At 43.9% G+C, this 25,868-nt stretch overlaps 1 protein-coding gene across 4 annotated transcripts in view; it reads right to left on the bottom strand.

Moving 5' to 3' along the window:
- Positions 1-1,348: 1,348 nt before the first annotated feature.
- Positions 1,349-25,868, bottom strand: part of CLDN10 (claudin 10) — a 112,981-nt gene continuing 88,461 nt past the window's right edge. For 2 of the 4 annotated variants that reach the window (XM_043581666.1, XM_043581675.1), the window contains exons 2-5: positions 17,035-17,196; positions 16,865-16,946; positions 2,297-2,404; positions 1,349-1,686 (exon numbers count right to left, since the gene is read on the bottom strand). In XM_043581666.1, coding sequence (XP_043437601.1) covers positions 1,563-1,686; positions 2,297-2,404; positions 16,865-16,946; positions 17,035-17,196 — 476 coding nt within the window. In that variant the 3' untranslated portion in view covers positions 1,349-1,562. Of the gene's footprint in view, positions 1,687-2,296; positions 2,405-16,864; positions 16,947-17,034; positions 17,197-24,039; positions 24,315-25,868 lie in introns of those variants that run through there. The other 2 variants (XM_043581657.1, XM_043581684.1) reach the window with 2 other exon arrangements.

Here is a 25,868-nt window from a genome sequence, read left to right as displayed (position 1 = left end):
CTGTGACTGTGGCTGAGTTACTCATTAAAGACAGTTCTGAGCTAAACTTACTTTATGGGGGGGCGGGGGGTTAGGCTTGCCCTGTTAGCTGTGCCACAACAGCCTAATCTAAAGTCACAACAATTTATTATGCTTCTGCCCCTCCCCGCCCCTTCCTCGCCCCTTCCTCGGGGGTCCCTTTCACTTGTCTGCTTGCACCCTTTCTAACACTTCCCCCAGGCCATTTTATGCAGATGTACTCACTTTGTACGTAAGTGCTTTCAATCAAATTTTCCTGTAGTAGGACAGAGATAAGCAACACACAAAAGCCATGTCCTGCCTGCAAAGGCACAGGGGCCACTGTGTTATTTCAACCCTTATTTAAACAGATACTTATTTAACATACTTATTTAACAGATACTTATGTAACAGACCTTGGGTCTGTTTTGCTTTTTTAACATGCATCATTAGTTCCTTTAATCAGAACAACTTCATAATCCTCATCCTGAAGATGTGCCAAAAGGAGGGGCGCCTGGGTGGCTCAGTTGGCTAAGCATACGACTTCAGCTGAAGTCATGATCTCGCGGTTCGTGAGTTTGAGCCCTGCCTCAGGTTCTGTGCTAACAGCGCAGAGCCTGCCTGGGATTCTCTCTCTCCCGCTCTCTCTCTACCTCTTCCCCACTTGTGCGCACTGTCTCTCAAAATAAACTTAAAAAAAAAAAAAAGATGTGAGAAAAGAAGAATTATTAAGTAACTTGCCGGAGGCCATACGGCTAGGAAGTGACAAGAGCAGGCTTTCCCTGGGCTCCAAGCTCCGTGTCTGCCACATCTTCACTCCTGACGGAAGGGGGTGGACTTCTGCCAAGCAAGCCCCAAATTTAAATCAAGTTGGCACATCTGTGTTGCAAAAGCAGGTGCCACCCAGGCTCCAGGACCTTCCTCTGGGGGCTCCAAAGTCAGGCGTGATCAGCATCTCTCACTCAGCTCGTGCTGATGCTCCGCTCCAGAACCTGCTTTCTACAGAGACACCCAAGCAGTTATTGAAGGTGGACATGCCAGGCAATGGGCAGGAGCCCTTCCTTGAGCGCTCACAGAGAGTCGCAGTAGTGACAGGCATAAGAAACCACAAGTCAATGCTACGCAGACTGTAACCTGTCCATCAACCCACGCATCTTTCGAGGAACAGGCTCGGATTGCCCCCACACTGTTCACAAGATACCACTCCTTAATACCCCTTCTGTTTAATATATGAAGGAAAAGAAGGAATGGGGGCAAAGACTGCAACGTCTGAATGATTAAGGATACGCTACAAATCCTTGATCCTTCGGTGCTAAATGCATGTTCTATAAATGTATCAGATATATACAAATCCTGTAAATAACCTGTTTATTTTCTTATAGAAAGCCACAACAGAAAATGATTAGTATATAACTGTGTAAGAACATTTACATCCATACAATCAGCAAATTCTCCAAATTCATGTTTTAAAAATAGTTTTGAGTGTGAATTACAGGAGGGCCTTGCGGGGATCATCTGTGAACAGTTCACTTTTATAGTAAAGACAGCTCGCGGCGGTTTTCCTTTCAGACATAAGCGTTTTTATCAAACTGTTTTGAAGGGTTTGTGGTTTTAAGATCTCCTCCTGCGCCAGGATATTTCGTCCGAGAAGACATGACAGATGTGGCCCCGTTGTATGCGTATCCCATTCTGCAAGGCAAAACACCGGAGATCCCGTTTTTTTACACGGAGGGTAGAAACCATTTCCCCCACTTCTGTCCCAGCCAAGTTTCAGAGCCTCCCTGACTACTTTTAGTTAGCACTCTCTCTTGTACCCCCAAACATTTCACTGCCATTTCTGACCAGTGAGTGGGACCACGGGAATCTCAGCAGAGGAAACTCATGGCTTGTTCATTTGTTGTTTCTCTTTTAAAACTCCTCTTCCTGGACCCTGGGGGACCCTAGTGACCTTCATCAGTAATGTCTGCCCACGTGAAAATGACGAGGTCAAGGTGAAGAATACACCACACCCTGTCATAAGATCCGTCCTTCTGCTTACAGAAATAGCTTTGGAATGTAAGAATGATGAGCTCTGTTTTTTAAACTAACTTTAACGAAGTATATATTTATTCCATTCAATATATTTATTATATTGAATATTATATTCACTATATATTCCTCACTTTTGCCAATTCTAGTTTTTTGAAGTTTCTTTTTTGTTGTGTTTTGTTTTTCGACGTGTCTAAGAATCGTGTGAGTGATCTAGAACCTGCCACACGTGTAGTAACTTTAACAGGTCATTTTTATCTCTTTTTCATACCTGGGTGTTTTGTTGTTGTCAGATATTGAAAAGCAAAATATGACACCACCAATTATGCAGAGTGAGGCTCCCGCCCATCCAATAAACAGAGCAGCTCCTAATTCATACCTGTGAGGAAGCATTACACATGCATTACGGCTTACTTCTTTTGGGGAGTAAACAGTATTTAAGACCTAACAAGCCAACCTTTACTAATGCTCATCAGAAATTGCCACTGCAGCTTGCAGAGGAAATAAGAACACCTTGTATCTGCATAATGCCTTAAACTCTATTCAAAATGTTTTTCTGGCCATCACTTGACTGTATCTACCCAATCTCCCGAAAGGAAGAGGAAGTGATCCCTGCAGGCAAGGCAGAGGCAAAGCCAGCTGCAGAGCCCAGGCCTCCTGACTCAACCAGTATCTTTCCTCTGGGCTCTAAGGCTCACAGAGCTTTCCATCTATTTATTCTGTTGCACAGGATAATTTATTTATTTTTTTTTTAATGTTCACTTATTTTTGAGAGAGGCAGTGCAAGCAGAGGAGGGGCAGAGAGAGAGGGAAACAGAGGATCTGAAGTGGGCCCTGTGCTGACAGCAGTGAGCCCAATGTGGGGCTCAAACCCACGAACCGCGAGATCATGACCTGAGCCAAAGTCGGACATTTCACCGACTGATCTCCCCAGGCACCCCACACAGGGTAAATTATTCAAGTAGACTCTGGTTAGAAAATGGAAGGTTGCCTTTGCTTTCAGTTTAATTCCATTTCATAAACATCTATTTGCAAATCACGTACAAGGTGTTGAAGATCAGCAGAATGTGCCATCCCCAAAGAGGCCACTTGAGCATGGGGATTATTTTGAGTGGAAGGCAGCTGAGAAGATACAAGAAAAGCTCTCTGCCCTTCCCCATTTGCCTAAAAGCAGGACATAAATTTGGAAAGATGTCCCCTGTGCCACCTACCCCTCCTACCAAGAAGGACAGAAGTTGACCACCAGAGACAACAATACATTCTGATGAGCTCACAAACAGCACCAGGAGGCTCTCCATAACACTTTACTAACTAGCCCTGCCTTCCATTACTTCCTCCATAGATCTGCCTTCCCACAGTTTGCCGCCCTAGGAACTCAGAAGCCCTGTCCCTTGTCTTGTCACCTGTGAGCGTATTGTTCTTTTGTTAAGATGCCATATAAGCCCAAGTTCTAACTGGCTCTTTGAGTTACTCATCACTGGGTGCTCCCACGTGTATGCATGATGCTCAGGTTGACCAACTGTTTTTCTCCTGTTAAACCATCTTTTGTCAGTCTAATTTATAGGGTCTCAGCTGAGAACCTCGAAGAGTAGAGGGGGAAAGAGGTTAAATTTTTCCTCCTCTACAGAGCCCGTGAAAAGTCCGTGCTAGATAAGTGCTATCTTGCTTATCACCACAATCTAGTGGGAGACAAATACAAAATAACATCATTTAGTGATAGATTGCTAATAAACAATAAACACCTCCTATATGGCTGGTCACAGTACTCTGCTGATGCCTTGAGCAAATACAAAGATAGACAAGGCAGCTGCTGCCTAGGGGGTGTCCCCACACAAAGGGACAAATAATGCTACAGAGAACAAGAAAGGAAATCACTTACTGTGGAGGGCCAGAGGAAATCCTTTTAGGGGAGGAACACTCACCCAGAAAAACAAGTAAGGAATGAGAAAAGTATGCCAAAACGTTAGGGGCTGTGTGTTCTCATGCTTGCCTATGCTTTTTCTGAAGAATAGGGTTTTTTTCTTAATTAAAGAAGTGATCCTCAAGCTTTTTTGGCCCACAGACTTCCACTGCAAGGCAAAAACTGATGGATGCCATTCCCAGCCTAATGGTGGTTTTCAGGATAAAATGAAGCCCAGTGGGAGGGGTCTCTTTTGGTCATGCAGAATCCACAGAAGAGCTGAGACAGAAAAGCAGGGGGCAAGGGCGAGAAGGGACAAGGCAGGTCTGAGGTGGGCTCCCTCCCCAGCCTGCCCCCTCAAGGAGGTGCAGGGCCAGACTCAGGTCTCGAGGCCACACCACGCTGTTGACAGCATCTGGCATGCACCCACCACCTGTGCCTGTCCCGAGTTTTGCCTCATCTGTTTCTACGTGCCATATCACTGACTGAACTCCCAGCCGGGCAGGACAGGATCTCTCCCATGATCTGAGTCACAGTAATGGTAATGGAAGAGTGACCTTGACTGCCAGCTTGGGGAAGCAGGAAGCGACCCTAACAGAAGATCAGGAAGGTATCGTCCACTCGCTCATTTTCAGATCTGACTACAGAGGCAATTTCACAGCCTGTGTTCACAGTTGGGAAGAAGTGATGCACACAACACATGCTGCCCGGTGGTCCCTTCTTTTCTCACTGTCGTGTTGCCTTCTCTGGGAAACCCAGGTGACAGCTGAAGCGAGTACAACAACAGGGAGCAGCACATCATCCTGCACTAGAGCACTAATTATGCTCCTGTAAACAAGAATCTTCTCCAACCGCTCCCACTAGTGGCGATGGCAGAAACAGAAGACTGGGGTAAAGTGCAACAAAACACCTTCAGCCTGCACAAAAACACTGGACCAAAAGGACCCAAGGCTGAAGTGCACTGATGAAAAAGAGCTGGCCGGACCAAGAGTGCAAAGTTCACGGTTTTATAAAAGATGCCTACATTAAACACCATGCAATCCACCTAAAAAGGATATCCTGGATTTCCACCACCAGCTTTTCTTTTATGATGTTTGAACACAATTATGCACATAAAACCAGCAGACTGCCTGCCAGGTCGTTAGATGTAGGTCATCCGACCTCTTCAAAACATCCGTGAGTCCTACAGCAAGCTGCTCTCAGATGCCCCCCATCACGCTTTCGCTGCAGACGGCTAACAATGAGCACACTGAACATTTCTACTTGGAGGACATGACTGTGGGATTACGGTCTAATGGTACTTTCTGTTTTTCTCTATCGTGGGCCTCCCATTAGAGTTCAGGCTGTCTTCACTCCTAATAAAAGCGTGCCTTAGTTATTACTCTTAGTGTACATACCCCCGGAAGCAACAGTCTGAGGTTTTTCTTAAAAAATATTGAGCTTTCTAAAATCAGATTCCAGGGCCGGATACCATGGTTGATTAAAAATAAGTCTCTAATTATTAATAGTGGTCAATCAGGGGTGACAATCATAGAAATCATAAACTATGGCTTGGCACTGTGAATTCGCTCAAAGGAGCATGCAAACATGTACACAGTGTCGTCACAAATCAGAGGATAAATTACTCAGGCAGGAAAAATGTTGGGACTCGTGTCTTTATACTCATTTAAGCCATCCTGAACCTTCTGCAAGAATCATGAGTTTGTCTTATATTAAAAACAGGTTCAGGGCGCCGGGGTGGTTCAGTCAGTTAAGTGTCTGACTTTGGTTCAGGTCATGATCTTGCAATACACAAGTTTGAGCCTCACATCAGGCTCTGTGCTGAGAGCTCAGAGCCTAGGGCCTGCTTCGGATTCTGTGTTGCCCTCTCTCTCTGCCCCTCCCCTGTTCTTTCTCTCTCTCTCAAAAATAAACATTTAAAAAAAATTTTTTAAATACTGGCTCACTTATTCCTGACTTTTAATATATTTTCATGTTATTTAACTTTAAGTCAGTAAATTCAGACTCTATTCCAAGAAAAGTACCATTTCCATTTGAGTTCCTTGTGAGTTTTCTCAGAGACAAATAGTACTCAGAGCTGAAGTCTTTAAGAGACTGCACATCTACATCAGCAATTTTTAACAATTTGGTTTTGTGACTTGGTTCTTTCTCTTGCAGAGACTTTTTCTTCTTCATTCTGTGGAAAGACACGGATAGCAGACTTACTCAGCAAGGACTCAAATTCGCACCTATCAGTGTGCATGATCTGGCAAAAACTGGCTGGTATTATTGAAAGACAGGATTGAGAGAGCAATATAATATCCACTCAAATCTGTTCCAGAGCATGCTTCCTTTGACACTGACTGGGAAGCTTAGTCTCTGCCTGGAAAATCTTTCTCCGTTTTTTTGGTAATACTAAGAAGCTGACTTCAATGCCTCCGAAGATTACCAAATTTCAGATGCTCTGTTGCAGGGCTTTCTTTCATTAACAATATCCTCCTGGCCCCACACCAGCTTCCCCACTCAGAGCGTGCCCTCTTTATTGGACTGTTACGATCGCCAACATTTCTTCATTATTCTGAAAAGCTCTAAATCTGCTTAGCACCAGACAGATCCATGATTGTCAGGGGGAGGACAGAGCTCCATTTTATGGATCAAAATATTGTTTTTACAGTATCTCAAATAATCCTCTCAGTTGATAGGACTAATCAAAAGCTGCCTATATGACTTTAATTCACTTATGTAATTGAATGTAATTTAGCAAACAGGGAAAACTTTACTTATATATAATCACTTAAAATTTCCCCCAAAAAAGAACCATAAAGAACTAAGGCATTAAAATGTCCTTTGAACTGGGATGCCTGGATGCCTCAGTCAGTTCAGTGTCTGACTTCAGCTCAGGTCATGATCTCAGGATTTGTGGGTTCAAGCCCTTGCATTGGGCTCTGTGCTGACAGCTTAGAGCCTGGAGCCTGCTTCAGATTCTGTGTCTCCTTCTCTCTCTGCCTATCCCCCACTTGTGCTCTCTCTCTCTCTCTCTCTCAAAAATAGACATATATACATACATACATATATGCAACCATATGTAAATAAAACGCCCTCTGAAGTATTGGGTGAAATTATTCTCACCCGCCTGGCTGTGCCTGGGGCCCTAGAGAGCTAGTACCACACTTGGAGGCCTTCATTCTAATCATCTCATACTTCAACTCATATTTCAGCCCTATAACCTTCACGGTAATCCGAGAGAATGAACTGAAGAACCCCTTTTATTTGCAGCTCCTATTTTTTTGTCCTCCTTGCATCCAAACCCGTTATGACTTATTTGCCATCTATGGGGAGCTCGTGTAACCTACCCAGGTCACCACCACAGAAATGATGTGCCAGGAGGCATTGTGCTCATCATGTGTTTTGAGGTGTACAAGAGAAGGACAGCTCTGGTCTCAAGGATCTCAGAGTCTAGTGACAATAGTCAGATAGTAAGCAAGTAACACTAGCAAAGTGCAATGAAATTTAACAACAGCATCAGAAGAGTATGTTTTTGCCAAGTAAACATTACCTGTTCTCCCAGATCCACCCAGACGTCATTCAGGTGAGTGTCTACAACTATAACCAGCATTACTGTCAGCTCACTGTACTAGGATTTGTGTGTGTGTGCTAAGAATTTTTTTTTGCATAATTACATTCAATTTTCATTACAATCCTGAGAGAAAGGTATTGCTACCTCATTTTACAAATGAGGAAGCTGAAGCTCAGGGAAATTAAATTACTTGCCACACACCTCAGCTAAGTAAATGATAAAACCAGGATTTAAAACCCGTAACTGTGATTCCAAAACTCAAGCTCTTAACCATCACTCTTTCTTCCCTTTACGTAGTATACCTTAGCTAAGTAAAAGATTTTATCAATATGAGAAAATACAATCAATGCAATATATTTTTATTTGTCATTTCAGAGAGATGGGCGTTTTCTCTCTCTGCGGCTCACTGCCTTCTCAGTGGCTCACAAGCTCCAGGGTATGGAATTTTTTCTGAATTCCCCTCAGGCTGTCTTTTCACCCAGCACAAAAAGAGGTGAGTGTAGTAATTAAAATCAGGGCATGTTGGACTGGAAAAAACAGAAAATGCAGCGCCTCCAAAAACAAAACAAAATTTAGCGAATGAAAAAAAAATCTCCTTGTACGACCCCCAGAGGAGCAAAGTGACCTTGCTGTAAGTCACAGAGCTAGGAGTCAGGTCTTTGGCATCTGGGATAGCGTTTTTTCAAACACATTGTCTTACTCCTCATTTTAACAAGAGTGGTAGCAGCCAAAATAAATATTCCAGTTAACTGAAAACTAACGATCGATCAATTGATCGATCATGTATCTCTATCGAGTTTAAAGTTTAGAAAGCATACCACGTATTACCAACATAAACATTTTAAAATTGAATTCCACTGGCATGCCATTGTTTTAAAGATTACTACCTAAAATAAACGTTCTTCAACTCATAGGCTTATATAATCCAAGGTCTAGACAACTACATGAGTAGATTTTACATTAAATAAGTATTCTGCAGGTATTATCTACAAACACTCCTCCTCCCCCCCCCCCCGCCCTCCCCTCCACCCTCTCCTGGGGGCCCAGTTACAAGGATGGGCTGTCACGTGCCCACCGAGCCTGTGTACCTCCCCACCCTGCTCACAGTCTAGCTTTCCCTTACACAATCCCATCGGCTAATGGTTTCTCTCCCACTGCCCACAAGATGTCACAGGATATCTCACCCGAAGCTTCCAGGGGACTTACAAAGTACTAACAGGTACCTCCCAAATGGCGGCTAATGTAGAATTTAAATAATAAGCATCCACTTCTACACGGAAACTTCACGCAGAATTCTCACATTTAGGAAACCCAAAATAAAGACTGATCTTTTTGGTGTCAGTTCTAAATTGCTTTCTTGTGGCTAGATTAAAACAGACATACATGCGTTTCTTTTCTGTGTGCTGTGATTTATCAACAAAATTCTACAAACGTTATATATTAATAACATGCTGATGTGGTGAGTGCTCTAGCTACGTTATTTTCTTCAGTCCTCTTCGCACTGAGAAGCAGGAGGGATTACCTCTCTTATCCAGACAGACAACTGCAGCTCCCCTAAGATCCCAGAGGAGTGAGGGCAGGGTCAGGAGCTGAGCCGGGGTGTAACTCTGAAACCTGCCTCTTAGCCTATGTGCCGCCACCCCCCTCCAACCATCTGCACGCACAGGGAGTATCTTTACAGAAGCCCTAATTCCTGCCAAGTATTCATGGAAATTAAAAAAAAAAATCCACAGTGTAACAATATAATATTAGCTAAGGTAAATTACAACTTAAAGGAAATATGTCCTGTCCCCCAAAATCACATAGGCCAATTCCAAAACAAATCTGTTGTTTAGCTCGATCTCCAGTCATATGGAGAATTGGGGGGTTTCCTGGGCCCTCTTTGGTTTTAAGTGAAAATGATGTGCCGAGTCCTTATACTCAAAGCAGGCAGCAGGCGTGATAACGTGTTCGCACACATGCTGTGAAGTCTGAACAAGCAGACACTGCAGAGGGGGCTGTGCTTCAAGACAGGAAATTCCTGGAACTTCGAAGCTGCCTTGCGACCCCTGAGGGCATGGCCAGAGCTTTGAGTCCGTGCATGCGCAGGTGAGTGTGCGCATCTGCTTGTGTTCAGAGAAAAAACATACGGATGAATTTGCAGCAAAAAAGCCTGAGTCATTTAAAAGCAGATCCTGCATTTTATTCAGAATCCCCCACAGGCTACCTGAAAGTGTCTCAGAATCAAACCAGGGACAGATGTATGCAGGATGGCTCTCTTGGGAAGGGTCTCAAGAATGTCTATGAATTTGACAGTTCCTGGGGGTTGCACGTCTCCAACTCAATGCTACGACTGAGGCGATTAGAAGAAAAGAAGAAACTACTCAAGCCTTGTTTCTTTTAAATGGTTTCTTTTAAATGATCCCTTTCAAACCTGCCTTCTGTTTGAGAGCCAAGCGTCTTAACAACAGTTACCACTTCTACCGGGCTTCCAACATTTCAATATTCATTACTCTATGGCTCACCTTAGTACACGACCTCAAGTAATGAACTGTGACACTGATGCACGCTGCTAAGGGCCAGTATCCTTAAAAATAACAGTGAACGTTTACTGAGTGCCTACCGTGTGATGCATCCTTCTAAAGAGCTGAATATTTATTTGCCACCTCCGTAGCACAGAGGAGGGACGCAGGACACAGAAAAGACACGGGCCTTCTTCAAGGTTACACAACAAATAAGCGGCAGAGCCGGGCTTTCCTCCCAGGCAGCCAGGAGGTGCTGGATCCAGGGCCTCGCTCTTTGACACTGTGCGTATGCTGCCTCTTGCCCTCGTGTCCACATGACATGCCCGTAGGTCCCAGACGTCCACAAACACGCTCAATCTTCCCACCCCAGGAGAGATGCAGACAGACAGTCCTATAACACTGCTGACCAGCCTCCTTGCTGTAAATGTCATGGAGCAGGCACTAGGCACAAGAGACTCCAAAATCAGCAAGATGTGGTCTCTGCCCGCAGATGCTCCTGGTCTGGTTTGGGACAGGAACCAGTAAGTAAGTGCTAACTGCACGGCAGCATTATGACAGAAACACCAGGTGGTGGAACAGGAGCACACGGGAGGGCACCTCATCCAGAACACAAGTCCTGCAGGATGGCCGGTGCCAGCCAGCATGTGAAAAGGAAAGGGAAAGGGGGCTTAGGGGTCCGAGTGGAGTCACCAGGAAGCATGGCAAACTGGCAGGAATTGTGACTCCATGTACTGGCCAGTAAAAACAAAACACAGTTGCCCAACACTTGATTTGCAAGCATATTTTTAAAGTCACGCTAGTGTTAACAAAAGCATCCGAGCCATTATGGTGATCTGAGCCACCACTGAACAGCGAAGGCACAGGGTAACGCTTCTTAATATTTAACAGCTGAATTGTTTTGTTCTTAATACATGGTACCTCCAAGGAAGCCCTTATCCAAGAATCTGTGAGCTGTTTACCAACATTAATTCATTCTCCAAATAACTCACGAGTGGAGTAAGCCTAAATAAACGAACATACATAATTCATTACATTATAATAATGACAGAAGTCAGAAGCCAAATATGCTGGCAAGGTCACGTAGTGAGATTGATATTCCTTTGAACTTCACCCAGGAAAATGTGTAATCTAGAAAGGTACCTTCTAGAATGATCTACGTGAATGATCTACTGTTCATTTAACTGGACAGACAGCAAGCATGAGAGCATTTATCAGAGAGTAGACAGCTGTTTATTTCTAACTACTAAATAGCCACAGAGGTGAACAGGTTTTCCCAAGTAAAGCTGAAATCCTAAAGTAGAAACTAAATATATGCCAGGAATGAGTGTTAGAGATAAATAAGTCCATGGTTTTAAACACTCTGAAAATAAAAAAGCCTGAAGGATAAGACCTGAATATGAGAATATCTGAGCCAAAATACTAATTATAAATTTCATATACTAAAAGAGAATAAATCTAAGATTATGATGTCCCATTTCTTCGATTAGGGCATTTGGTTTAATGCTCCAACATTGCATGGATTTGAAAAGAAGTTTCTTTGTGTCAATAAATTCTTACTTGGAACAGTTTAAGAAAACAAATCAAGACCTTTAGGAAGTTAAGTCATTTGAACAACAAAGCAGTAGTGGGAATAATAACTGAATTAAATCTCAACTCCCTGGAGGGTGGGTCACAGGGTAGTGGATGCCTGCTACCATAAACTTGCAGAATGGTAGACTTTTTTGGATTTGGTAGGTTTTATTTTAATAAAAAGGAGGAAGTTGGTTTGAAACAGCCAAAGGGAAGAGTTGGGAAATCTTTTTCAAGGCTTTGCAGCAGCCCATCCTGTAGTCATGAAACATAATCACAACTTGAATGAACGCAAGAGAAGCAAAACAAATGCAAAAAAAAAAAAAAAAAAAAAAAGGCGGGGGCCGGGTTGGGGGGCATGGCAGAACACGACCACAGTCAGATGTAACTCTTTAAACAATTGCAATTGTGGGGGCACCTGGGTGGCTCAGTCGGTTAAGTGTCCGACTTTGGCTCAGGTCATGATCTCATGGTTCATGAGTTTGAGTCCCACCGTGGGCTCTGCACTGGTAGCTTGGAGCCTGCTTCGGATTCTGTGTCTCCCTCTCTCTCTGCTCTTCCCCTTCTGACACTCTGTCTCTCTCCCTCTCTCTCTCAAACATACATAAACATTAAGAAAAAAAAAAGAATTACATTTGTGTCGTGACTATAGCCTGGGAGAAAGAACTTCCCAGATATATGGAGGGAGAGGAAGGATTTCAGAAATACAGAGCCAGGAGCATAGAGCGTGATACTGTTTTTAGTGCTACAGCCTCTGATCTTTACTCCAGCTGCACTAGAAGCCACTCATCTTTTCTCACCAATAAAGTGCCTACTGAGTTCTCTGCACATAGTAGGAACCTAGCAGGAATTTTGTTGATGAGTTTAGTCTGTGTTTCTAACTTAGGCAACCAAGGTAGGTCTTACATAGGAATGTCCTGGAAATCCACAGAAAAGATTCAATTAATATAGCACAGAATCTTTTTATTTTTTTGAGGGGGGGGCACAAGTGAGTAAAGGAGAGAGAGGGAGAGAGAGAGAGAGGGAGAGGGAGAGAGAGAGAGGGGGAGAGAGAGAGAGAGAGAGAGAGAGAGAGAGAGAGAGAGAGAGAAAGCAGGGTCACCCAAAGCGGGGCTCATGTTTTACCCAAAGTAGGGCTCGAGCTCACCCGATATGGGACTAGAATTCATGAACCGTGAGATCGTGACCTGAGCCAAAGTCAGATGCTTCATGACTGAGCCACCCAGGTGCCCTAATATAGCACAGAACCTTAAGAAAAACAAAACAAACATCAACAAAACTAGATTCTGAGCCCAGACTGTCTTCCAGTGCATTTCAGGGCTCGGGTATGGGATAGCTAGGATTTGCTCACCAGAAATTTAAAGTAGAGCACACCGCAAGCAGCTGTCTTCACTGCCTTCCTAAAGGCCAAGCACACATGTGACTGTGGACAGGGAGAGATGTCACTTGGTGGTAGCTAGTTTTAGGAAGCGGAGTTTGTGATACGGATGGGAGAGAGGAGTGAGTGTCCTTCCTTCTCTCCTCAGTGGGCTGACACCACAGGAAGCTTTTCCCCTAACTCTGAAAGGACTACCTCTGCAGACAAGACTCACTTGCCAGGCACTGTGCTTGGCTAATAAGACAGCAATGGAAGCTGCACTTTCTAATCTCAAGGAATTTACTCTCACGCAAGTGAATGAAGACACCAAAGAAAGTCAGAGCCCTCCTGCTGTAGTACCTTCCAAATCTCAACCCACCTAGGGCTGTCCTGCCTTTAGCCCTGATTCTCCAAAGCATTCCTCAGTTCATGCACAAACTAAGTCAAAGACCGATGGCTGAATTTTTAGCAAATGCTAGCTGAGGCAACACTAGCCCCTAGAATATGCCAAATCAAAATCTCACTTTAGGGCGCCTGGGTGGCTTAGTTGGTTAAGTGTCCAACTTTGGCTCAGGTCATGATCTTGTGGTTTTTGAGTTCAAGCCCCACTCAGAGCCTGGAGTCTGCTTCAGATTCTGTGTCGCCCTCTCTTTCTGCCCCTCCCCCGCTCACAGCCTGTCTCTTTTTGTCTCTCAAAAATAAACATTAAAAAAATATATCAAAATCTCACTTTAAAAATTCTAAGACCTATGAAATTAGTTTATTTTGTGTAGGTAGCCAATTTTTAACTAATTAATCTTTCAAATTTTTATTTCTCTGTCCTCTACTAGAAATGTTGATAAAAGGATGGGGCACCTGATAAAAGGATGGTGCTCAGTCGGTTAAGCAACCAATTCTTGATTTTGGCTCGGGTCACGATCTCACAGTCATGAGATCAAGCACCACATTGGGCCCTAATGACACAGAGCCTGTCGTGGGGCCCGAACCCCAAAACATGAGATCACGACCTGAGACAAAAATCAAGTGGGACACTTAACCGACTGAGCACCCAGGTGTTATATTTTTAAGTCACTTCAGAAAAGGCTAATAAAAATATCTATAAAGATAAGCTACACCTTAAACACTACATACAATTAAAAATCAATCTTAACAGCTAATACAATACAGTAATCAATTTCCTCTTTTCTAATCAGTTCTGAGCATCTATATACACTCTCTTAATTTCCACATTAAGTCTATGAGAAAGTTCTATTCTTAGCCTGATTTCAGGATGAGAATACGGAAACAGCAGGCAGAAGTTGAGAAGAGAGTGCCGACAGGACATGAGGGGGGGATGAGGAAAACCCCTCCAAGTCCATATTTACTGAACTGAATTTAACGGGGATGAGGAAAACCCCTCCGAGTCCATATTTACTGAACTGAGTTTAACCAAAACCTGAAAGAAAATTAGAAATCCCAATGGCACCAAACTGAGTTAGGCGACTGAGCATACAGCAAACACAGAAGAAAAGTCACACAAAGGACAGACGCAAGTTACTGGGCATATATGAATTAGCCTTGCTTGACCTTTTGAGGAATGATGAAAATGATTTTTAAGATTCTGACAAAGACATCCCTAATAATTGTCAGGAAAATAAAGACAGCAATGTGGAAAAGATAATCCAGAAAAGGCAGCAATGTCTTTAATAACATAAACCAGTTTTGTTGTAGATTTAGGATACCAAAGCCTGAAATAAAAATGTATCATTTAATGAAAATTATTAGTTCATTTAAATATCATTAACGTGTTTCTTTTTTTAATTTTTTTTTAATTTTTATTTATTTTTGAGAGAGAGAGAGAGAAAGAGGGAGGGAGGGAGGGAGGGAGAGACAGCATGAGCAGGGGAGGGGCAGAGAGAGAGGGAGACACAGAATGTAAAGCAGCCCCAGGCTCTGACGCAGGGCTTGAACTCACAGTGAGATGATGACCTGAGCCGAAGTTGGAGGCTTAAGAATTTAAAAATCAGAACACATTTTTCCAACATAAGCAGGTGAGTAAAAATTACACTGGTGTCTCAAACAGCCATTTTTGTTTCCCATTTAACAAAAGTTAAAATAGTTTTTGAAAACATGCAAAAAATATATATAGCATACTGTCACCAAAAATCATGAAACGGAGTATTATAAATCATGGGTCTTAGAGCAAGCATTCCTGGTCTGACTCATAGTCTAATCAGACAGTACCTAGCTTAGTTTAGGTTCCATTGCACACATTAATTGACCTCTTTCCTCATTTGAAAAAAAAAAAAAAAAAAGGTTGTACCAAGAGAACCTACTTTATAAGGCTGTTCCAAAAATAAAACAAAATAATAAAACAGAATAATATTTGCAATGCTCTGCTTGGTACATGGGAGGGGCCCAACATGTGTTAGCTGCTATTTTCATTATATAAGCATTTATTATTTATAAATAAAAGACACCAAAGACAGAACTAAAAAACCAATTCCCTGAAGAAACTTAAATCCACCAGAAAAAAGTAATGCACACCTGACCAGCTATTTTAGCAACTTTTTAAAATCCTGTCACATTTGATCTGAAGACTGAAAGAGAAGCACCAGACTGGTTGTTAACTATACACGTACATACTGATGTGGCTTTCTACAGAGGTATGTGGGTAGATTTTCATGGAAGACAAAATATTGCATATATCATTATTTCTAATTTGGTATCCCTGGGGTTTTCCCAAGGCAAAGAAATAAGCCTAGGGAAACTATAAAAAGCAATTGCCCATAGTTAAAAAAAACAACCACCAACAACAAACTGATCTGTAAACGCCAAAGCAACTGCCTGCAACCCAGACCGGTCACACCTGGGTGGTGTCTGTACCACTCCGAGGGCATTTTTTAAAAACCCTGCAGGCACGCCTGGGTGGCTCAGTCGGTTAAGCGTCCGACTTCGGCTCAGGTCATGATCTCACGGTCCGTGGGTTCGAGCCCTGTGTCGGGCTCTGTGCGGACAGCTCAGAGCCTGGAGCCTGTTTCAGATTCTGTGTCTCCCTCTTTCTCTGACCCTCCCCTGTTCACGCTCTGTCTCTCTCTGTCTCAAAAATAAATAAATGTTAAAAAAAATAAAATAAATATATTTAAATAAATAAAATAAAAACCCTGCATAATGTACAGTTTCTTTATAAAGCTTTATTAAGTGGAGCTTGTTAAGGAGTTAATTTAAAAGGCTAATTAAAAATGAAAAAATGAGGGGCGCCTGGATGGCTCAGTCAGTCAAGCATCTGACTCTTGATTTCAGCTCAGGTCATGATCTCCTGGTTTGTGAGATCGAGCCCCGCATCAGCAAAGAGCCTGCTTGAGATATTCTCTCTCCCTCCCTCTCTTTGCCTCCCCCACTTGTTCTCTCTCTCTCTCTCTCTCTCTCTCTCTCAAAATTGATGAATAAATATTTTTTAAACATGAAAAGATGATACTTCATTTAAATGTCATTAACAGATTGCTAATCTTCAGGAGCATGTTCCCATGTCAGTGTTTGAAACCATGATGGAAACCGGCTCAGACACCAGCACCCGGCAAATGTCAATCTGGGTGGACAACAATCGAAGCAAGCTGTCAGTTTTTTGTTGTCTCACATCATCATCCTTTCCTCCCCACCTTACGCCTCTCTTCCACTTGTCCCCTACTTCACCCCAATTTAATGACGTACAGTGGATGAAGTCCAGAATTTCAAATGCTACGCCTTGAGCTTTTTAGACAAGACACTATGTGACACCAATGCAGTAATTAAATGCATCTTTTGCCAATGTAGCACATGAAATGTTTACTCTTGAAATGATGTCATCAAATAATATTTATCAGTGTGTCTCACTTTCACGAGCCATGTAAGGAATTTACATATCTTAATTTAGAAGAGTCACTCGCATACATTTCCTAGAAGCTAGAAACGTACAGACCAAGAAGAGGACTTACTTCTGCTCAACATAGAGAGGATCAAAGAATTCCGTTGTGATTTTGTTTGCGTAGAGGGAACAACCGGTCATTGAGCACAACCCTGCAAAGTATCAGAAGGAAAGTACCACGGTTAGTGTCATTTCATTAACATCGTGAAGTACCTCGTTTGGGAGAAAGTTACTATTTACCTGACAGTATGAATACAATTCCAGCCAAACAAGCAATTTTAGCTTTGGCTTTATCTGAGCCTCCGACTTTGGTACACTTCATTCCAAACAGGGCAAATATGGAACCAAAAAAGCCCAGACTGACAGCGGCAATCATAAGTCCTCTACATGCCTGGATATAACCTGCAATTAGAGGTCATCTGTGTTAGCATAAAACACGTGGCTTTCCAGGGAGACATCCTCCTCATTTTGTACCATCCTTCTGAATGAGGGTTCCGTTCTCCAAAAAAAAAACACCCATAGTGGTTAAAACACATAGTAAGAGAAGCCAGAAGGGAAAGCAAGTTAATCTATATGGAGTGCCTGTTCTATGTCACCCACTTTTAGGATTGGCCTATGCATAATCCTCAGGATAGATTCCTTGAGTGTTATTATTCCCACATTCACGGAGGAGGACACTGAGGCACCAAAGGTTATATAGGCTATGTCAGAGATGAATTAGTAAGAGGCTGAAACGGATTCCATCCACTTCTGACTATAAAATCCATGCGATGCTACCCCTCTCTGTAAGAAATACCATCCACCACCATCTCAACCCTCCTACTCCTTTGTACATTGGACCTTTTATTCATTTTTTACTAATGTTTATTTATTTTTGAGAGAGAGAGAGCGAGCAAGCAGGGGAGGGGCAGAGAAGAGGGAGACGCAGAATCCACAGTAAGCTCCAGGCTCTGAGCTGTCCGCACAGAGCCCCAAACACAGGGCTGTAACTCATGAACCATGAGATCGTAACCTGAGTCAAAGTCAGACGCTTAACTGACTGAGCCACCCAGGTGTCCCACATTCGACCTTTTAAATAGATGCTTTAATGGTTTTGACATTATAAAATTTGTAATTGGGCAGCAAGGTGTTTCTGGTATCAGTGAAAGCTTACAAATGAGACCAACTAGACTATCATCAGGAACCAATGATGAGTCTAAATCAAGAAGTATTTTAATGACATTATTACTTTCAGGGCACATGGAATAAAACTAGGTTTCAAAAAGCAGTGGTTGTTTACTAAAAGAATATTTCATAATTATGAAATTCACTGGGTGCATATAAGTGGATGCTTTCTAAGCACCCTAAAACCTTGTTCTATTGGGTTGTCTGATCATCTTTTGGTACCACCCATTTTTTTTAATTAAAAAAAAATTTTAATGTTTATTTATTTTTGAGAGACAGAGAGAGAGAGAGAGAGAAAGAGAGAGAGCGAGCGAGCAGGGAAGGGGCAGAGAGAGGGAGACACAGAATCCAAAGCAGGCTCCAGGCTCTGAGCTGTCAGCACAGAGCCCGACGTGGGGCTCAAACTCACCAACCATGAGAACATGACCCAAGTCGAAGTCAGACACTTAACCGACTGAGCCACCCAAGTACCCCACCACCGATTTTCTTAATCACCTATTCTTATTTGCACAGCCAGGGTGGGGTAAACTTCAACGTGGCTTTTGTCCAGACACTAACAAATTTTAAATCAATAGAATTTAAACCAATACACTTTTAGCACAGAAGGTCATTTTCCTTTCAGCCGGAAACAGTGACACGTATCAATCTGGAGTAGCGATGGCAGATCCTAGGTATAAGCAGATGTTCGTGGAGCCAATGAACGGGCATGTACATCAAGTTCACATGTGGGATTATTTTTTTAATTTGAAAAAAAAAACCTCATAAAGACAGCAAGTCACTCATTGTTAGTGTTCAGGTAAAACCCACAATAAATAATAATTCTAAGACCACAGTAATTGTAAATTCAAGAAATAATCCTGGCAGGTAGCCTCCAGCCCACATTCCTTTGGGAAAGAATGAAATTTTAAAGTGTTAATACTATTCCTAGGGTCCATTTTGAAGAGTACAAAGAAGATACTCTGTTTAATTGCAACAAAGTTCGGCCTCCACCAATGCAGACTGCAAAGACAACGAACTTCTATTTTATAGTGTGAACAGCCTCCAGGAATAATTCCACTGGAGGTGAGGCTGTCAAAAACAGCAAAACAAGTTTATTTTTAGCACAACAAGATAATGGAGGCTAATTTCAGTAGCAATAATCGTACTGTAGGGCTATCTGGGTCTCTGCTGACCCGGGTTTTTTAAAAATTTCAACTCTCAGTCCCCTCGCCAGAAGCCAGGGAGCAGACAGAAGCACAGAGGGGAAGGCTGCTGGTTCCCTATAAGATTAAAGACCGTCTACCAAGACAACCACTACTGGGACAGTGTGGTTTCATTTCTTCCTGAGACTTATAGTAATCTAAGGTTTTGAGGTATGTTAGTGGATTCTCACTGCAATCACTACACAAAACAGCATGTGTGTAGACGTAACCTCTGTGACACGTTTTAAAAAATTAGCCTAGACAAGTTTATCATTTACTCGAGTCATCGTATAGTCTTTATGAACAGGAAATGCAGGAGCCTGGCAAATGGTTAAGGCCTACACTCTGATCATTTAGAACTCAAATGTGTTTTCCCAGATGAAAACAGTGGTATGAACCTCAGGCCGGTGCATGCAATCCTTAATATGACTTAATATGAAATTAACAGTAGTCTTTAAACTTTATTCAACCATGACTCATAGTATTTTTTTTCTGAGGTTCTCACTCTGTTCTCCTGTCTCAGCCCCCGTGCCTGCAGCAGGACTGTTCTCTTGGCATGAATATGAGAGGAGAAATACTGTTTCTGATGTGGTCGGGTCCTTCCCCGCGTGCCAACCAGAACCCTGACTAGGAGGGAAAGGCACCTCTCTCCAGCCTGGAACGGTAGGAGTAACTTGCTAACTATGCTAACATGGCTAACTATGCTAACTTACTGCATGCACAATCATTGGTTAGATTTTCTGAAACAGGGAACAAAGAGCAAACACTGGGGTTCCTGGGGATAAACCGCACCCCCTCCACTGCCAGCTCTAAACGGAATCCAGTTGTTGGTAAGCCTGGTTGTGTAAATTAGGGGCCACCAGTCCTTAAAACATCCACAGACTCAGGCCTTAGGTGACTTCCAACAAACTCAGAGTTTATCTTTTGCAAGGCAGACCTCTACAACCTTGCTTTTAACAGTTCCGGAGGGCAAAACTTCTAAGTAACACCAGCAAGTGGGGTGGTAGTAAAAACCTAGTCAAGGAGGCCATTATTTTTGACAGGTTGAATTTACTGACACCTTTAATAGCTAATTAACACATTAAAGTGCTGAGGCATGAACATATTTACTCAGAAGTTCTCTGAAGTATAATTTATAGTTAACTCTCTTGGAAGAAACGGCAAACATTTCCACGAACAAAAATAGATGGCATATACTAAAAACAACCTGGCTGAAAATGATTCTCAGCTGAAGTTCAAGTGGTGCTGTGAAAGGAATATGAGCTGGCGATAAACAGAAATCGCTAGCTCGTTCAACCATGAAAGTTCCAATTAGTAAAATACAGTGACTTTACAATAACGAATTCTGTTGGAGGAAACCTTCAAGGCGTCCCTTAAAAGTTAAGCGTTTTCCAAATGATGTGTACCTCATTTTCCATTTCAAACTAGCAAAAATGAAAATATCCACTTGGTGGAGACAATTCCCTAGTAGCACATGTGCCCGTTGCTGGATAGAAGGGAGAGAAAAGAATGGCCTTTTCCTACGCTAGTAGCTTTGTGTACTTTTTGCAAATCCTCTGAAAGAAGGGTGGGATCGGAGGAAGGCACCAACTATGAATCTCAGCTCTGGTTCTTCTATTTACCTGCTGTGTGTCCTTGATTACATTACCTTATCTCTCTGAGGCTCAGTTTTCTCATCTGTAAAATAGGGATAAGAGCACTTACTTCACAGGATGAATAATATGAACAGAGTGCCTGGTGATTTGTAAGAATCTCATCAAAGCTTCCCTTCCATCATACTAAGATTAATTCTAAGCAGAACTTGGAGTTGGGATCTTGACATAAAATCAAATCTACACATTTAGCTTTTCTCGGCCTCATTTTCCTTGTAGGGAAAACTGGGGTTGCAATGATATCCCCCTGAGGATGAGGAATCAGAGCTTTGACCTCGTACAGAAAATTCAGAATAATGTCTCCATCATCTGCGCCCAAGAGGCTCCTTCTCCCACCTCAGGCTAGATGAGAGAGAGCCGTGGGCCTTCTCCCTCCTTTCTGCATTCTCTTTTGAATTTAGAGCTTCTTCCTGGCTTAAGGGGAGGATTGGCTTGCTCAGGCCTGTGGTCACCACAGCCTACAGTAATGTAGCCTTCTCCTGCCACTTCAGAGCAGCGTCAGGAAGTCCAATGTGCAGTGTGATGTCGGTGGGACCTGCCTCAGAACCAGCACCCAGCAGATGTGGCTGCTCCAGGGACGGAGCAGACAGCTTACAAGCCGAGAGGCCTGCTCTGGGAAGGTCACCTTGTAGGAGGAGGAATCAACTCTCTAGGTGAAAACGTAGCGGTGTGATTAAATCCCTCAATATGTTATTCTGGGAGACACAGAAGAGTAAGATTTATCACTTTTGGATAGGCAATGCCTTCTTAAGCCACAGAAAGCAGAGGCGGCAGGAAGAAACTGATAAATCTGATCCCAGTACACATTTCAAAGTTTTGTGTAAGAAAAGACATCGTAAGTTTAAAAGACAAGCAATGGGCCAAGACTGCAACATAAATAAAAAATCAAGGAGGATTGACACCCAGAATTTTAAAAAACAAATCATTTACATCAAGAGGAAAAAACAGACTGGGCATAAGATATGAACAGGCAATGCATGAAAGAGAAAAGAAAGGTCAATAAATACAGGATAAGATGGTAAAAATCATTGGTAAAAACCAGGGGAATACCAATAAAAATGACAGCGTGATAATATGTCACCCACAATACTGGATGAAAAACTCTGTGGTGAGAATGTGGACAAACAGGCATTCTCGCTCATTGGTGGTGGAATGTAATTTGGAGGTATAAACCTAACATTAAAATGAATAATCTGACAGGTACCATTTCTCAGTATCTACTTCCCAGAAATATACATGTGCACAGAGAGACGAATATGAAGATTTTCAGTATAGCACTGACAACAGCGAAAAGCTGGAAAGGGTCCATTGCCCAACAGTGAGAAAGCGGCTAAATACAGCAGCCTGTCCAGATGTATGAATACCATGCACTTGTTAGAGTTACTTCTCTATGTACTGACTTGGACAAATTTAGAACATTGAACAAATTTAGAACAAATTTAGAACATTGAACAAATTTAGAACATTGTACAACAAGGGGGAGTATGAAGACATTTGTGTTTTGGTGTTTTTTTTTTAAGTCATTTTCTAGACACACGAGCACCTACGAAAGGCCATTTTGCAACCAGGGTTGTGTATAAATGTCACTCCTTTCTCTTCTCCCTCCTCAACTCCCTCCACAGCCTCATAACCAGGCCTCTGCCCTCCTTCCTCCTCACAACCCCACCCGCCCCCAAGTCCCCATGCCAACTCCACTCCCACATCAGAGACACAATGTGAAAACTTCTCTATTCTGCACCCAACGCTCTTCATGGAGCATTTACTTCTCACTCCCCTCTCTCCTCCCCAACTGTCCTACAGAAGGAAGCAGGCATATCTGGTGAGCTAGCTCAGGTAACAATACGGTTACCACACAGTACAGCAGTTACAGTAAGAGTGCACTTTGGACAGTAACCATCAATCCCAAACTCTCAACGTAAACCACAGAAACAAGAGCCTGCCTGTTCAAAGCATCTACCTGAATGTGTGCTCTACAGAGCACAGGAAACTCAACAGTAATTCTAGGGGATCAACAGTGACCCAGATACTTATTTTACACAAGAGGACGAAGACCTGAGTGTCATCCATTCAAAACCAGGTACATATTCCCAGGATATGGGGGTTCCATCAAATATCACCACGCTGAGCAACAACAGTTTGCTTTTCGTTGCAAGCACCATCTTAGGGGAATTAATTCTTGTCTTTTATTGAATCAGCTATGCAAATAAAAACCTGCAGTGGAATAATATTTTTTAAGTTAAAAAAAAAAAAGAAACACCTCAAATCTAGAGATAATGCAAATTACTATCCTTAACTTTCTGCTGGGCTCTATCTAGTCCTGTGCTCTAAAATCCTGGAAGAAACCAGCCTAGAACTTGAGCAATCATTGTACCTGGGTTGACATCTACCGTTCTCTTGAAACTAAAACAGAGCCAGTTTTCTAGAACATCCGCTTGTTGCTCTAATTCAATACAGTATAGAGCCCAACTAGCAAGAACAATGTAGAAAACAACCTACAAAAGAACAGCCGGTGAGTGACCTGGAGAGCTGACGCGGGACGCATGGACACAGAACTTGGCAGTCTCTGGCACAAGACTCCTGCTAGCCAGGATTCTCTACCCACTGCGGCACAGACAAGGGCTATTTATTTTCCTAAAACTTGGAGGAAGCATTAAAGCCCAGGCAGACACGTTTATTGAAGCGTGGGGTTGTTTTTTCTTGGGGGAGGGGGCCTGGAGTGACACTCCCTGCAACATGTTACTTTTTCTCTTGCCTACTTTTAAAAGAACTAACAAAATGGTTAATGGGAGCTCAGGACAAGCGGAATTAGCTTTGACAAGTCGATACCACTTTAATCAGGATCCAGCTCTTTCGGGGAGTGCTGGGTGAAGGAGCCAAGCGTCACTCCGTGTCCTAACAGTCCCCGAGAGATGGGGGTCCCACAACCGTGTCCTCGACTCTCAGGACTGCAAAGGTGCTTCCCTCAACCCCCCAACGCCTGAGTCGCCCACCCCACCCCAGTCCCAGGGCGCCGGGCTCGGACAGGCGCCCCGCGGGACACCCGTCCCAGTACGGCACCGACAGGCACTGGGGCTCTCCGCGGCTCCCTCAGGCTCGGGGGGGGGGGGGGGGGTGGCTAGGGAGGCGAGACTCGGCCACGGAGGGGTCTGGCCGGGGGTGCCGCCCGGGGTCGCGAGGCCAAGAGGGCGCCAGGCTGCCTGGCCGGACAGGAGCGAGGGCAGGGGATGGGGGCCCGAGGGGATGCAGACCGTCCAGCGCCAGCATAGAGGGGAAGTCCTTGCAGTTGGAGACGCCCGTGGAGTCGGTCACGCACGTCTTCCACAGGTTGGCCCAATAGGTGGCGGTGGTGATGACCGTGCCGTCGATGGTGGACACCTTCCAGTAGTCGGTGGGCAGCGTGGAGGACACCAGCACCCAGCCCGAGATGGAAACCATAAAGGCGATGATCTCCGAGGCCGTGCTCGCCATGCTGCCCGCTGCAGCCGCGCTAGCGCTCGCGCTTGCGCTCCTACTGGGCGCCGCGACCCCCGCGCGTTCGGCCCCGCGGCCCCGCCCCCCGGCCCTCCCGGCCCCGCCCCCCGCCCCGCCCCGCCCGCGGGCCGGCGCTAGGGGGCGCGCACGGGCCCCAGGACGGGACGCGCCCTCGGGGGTGGAGAGGGCTCGCGGGGCGCCCTTATTGTCGCCGCTCGGGTTCTCTAGGGCCAGCTGACCTGGCGCCCGCGGTCGGGAAAAACTTGGCCTGCGCTCCCCTCGCCCCCGCTCCCGCGTCTCGGGGCCGGGAACTCGGAGAGCGGCTATCCTGGTGGACAGACTGGCAGCCGGATGTGGACGACCTGTAGCGTCCCACCCCCACCCCTTCCCCTCCCCCCCCCTCCCGCTCCCCAGCCCTACCTGTGGCAAATAGCCTGGCTTCTAGAGTACCTTGTAAAAGCAGAGCAGAAAAAGGCTTTTGTAAGCCCTGAAAGGACACGGCCTGGTCATGCCACAGCCCTCGCCTTGCTGAACTCTAAAGGTTTTCGTGCTACACTCGTTTGCGTGACTCTGTTCAGCCTGTTACGGAGGGGTGACTGCAGTTCCGGGCTTGAAATCGGCCTTGCCGTAAAATCCTGCAGTTCTTTTTGGCTCCGTGATATGCGGAAAATCATTGTACACAGGTGTGTGGCACAGGCCTAAATTCAAGACAGCAGCGTGTGGGGGAAGCAGGCTCCATGGGAGCCGTCGTTGCGATTTCGATCCTGAATGTTCCAGCCACATAGCTGGCCTGCATGTGCTAACGCACTACACATAGGACATGTATTTAAGACATTTTCCAGGTAAGTCCTTTCCAGCTCCCAGTTCTGGGAGTCTGTTGTATAGACAGATGGTTCTGTCATAGTGGAAACCGCTCTGTGTTGTTTTGGGCTTTTTTAAGGACTTCCACCTTTTGCACGTAATTGAAGAATAAACTCATTCATTCCTTCATTGCTGTCTCAAGAGTTCAACATAAAGATCAGGGTGTATTTTCAGTTTCTGAGGCCATAAACCTGCGCATAAATCCGGGAACAAAGACACTGGCTTTACTAGAGGGCTATTATTTGTCCATTTAAAGTTTGTCCATTTTTTTTAATTTGTCCATTTAAAGTTCTTGCAGTGACTCTCAAGAGTCACATCTTGCCAAAGTAAAGTCTGAAACCTATGAATCAGTCCTCTATAATAAAGCTAGTTGTTAACCCTGTTTCACACTTTCATTCATTGTGGAGAATTTCTCAATTCTTCTCTGTCACTTTTTTTAATATATGTATATTTTTTCTTTTTAAAAATTTTAATTCCAGTATAATTAACATATGGGGTTATATATGTTAATATGTTCATGTGTTCTATATCTCAGGTGCACAATATAGTGATTCAACTATTCTATACATTCCTCAGCGCTTATCACGATAAGCGTACCCTTGTCACTTTAGGCTTTAACCAAACAGAATGAAACTAGAAGTGATTAGATGTCTGTGGAGAAAAGAGGAGGTTGGACTATAGAATCATCAAAACTTATATTTGGAAGAACCATTGGAGACCATTAGGGCACCGCTCCACACTCAGC

This window comes from Prionailurus bengalensis, chromosome A1, assembly GCF_016509475.1.
Source record: "Prionailurus bengalensis isolate Pbe53 chromosome A1, Fcat_Pben_1.1_paternal_pri, whole genome shotgun sequence".
Lineage (NCBI taxonomy): Eukaryota > Metazoa > Chordata > Mammalia > Carnivora > Felidae > Prionailurus > Prionailurus bengalensis.
This window is presented reverse-complemented; position numbering and strand designations above follow the sequence as displayed.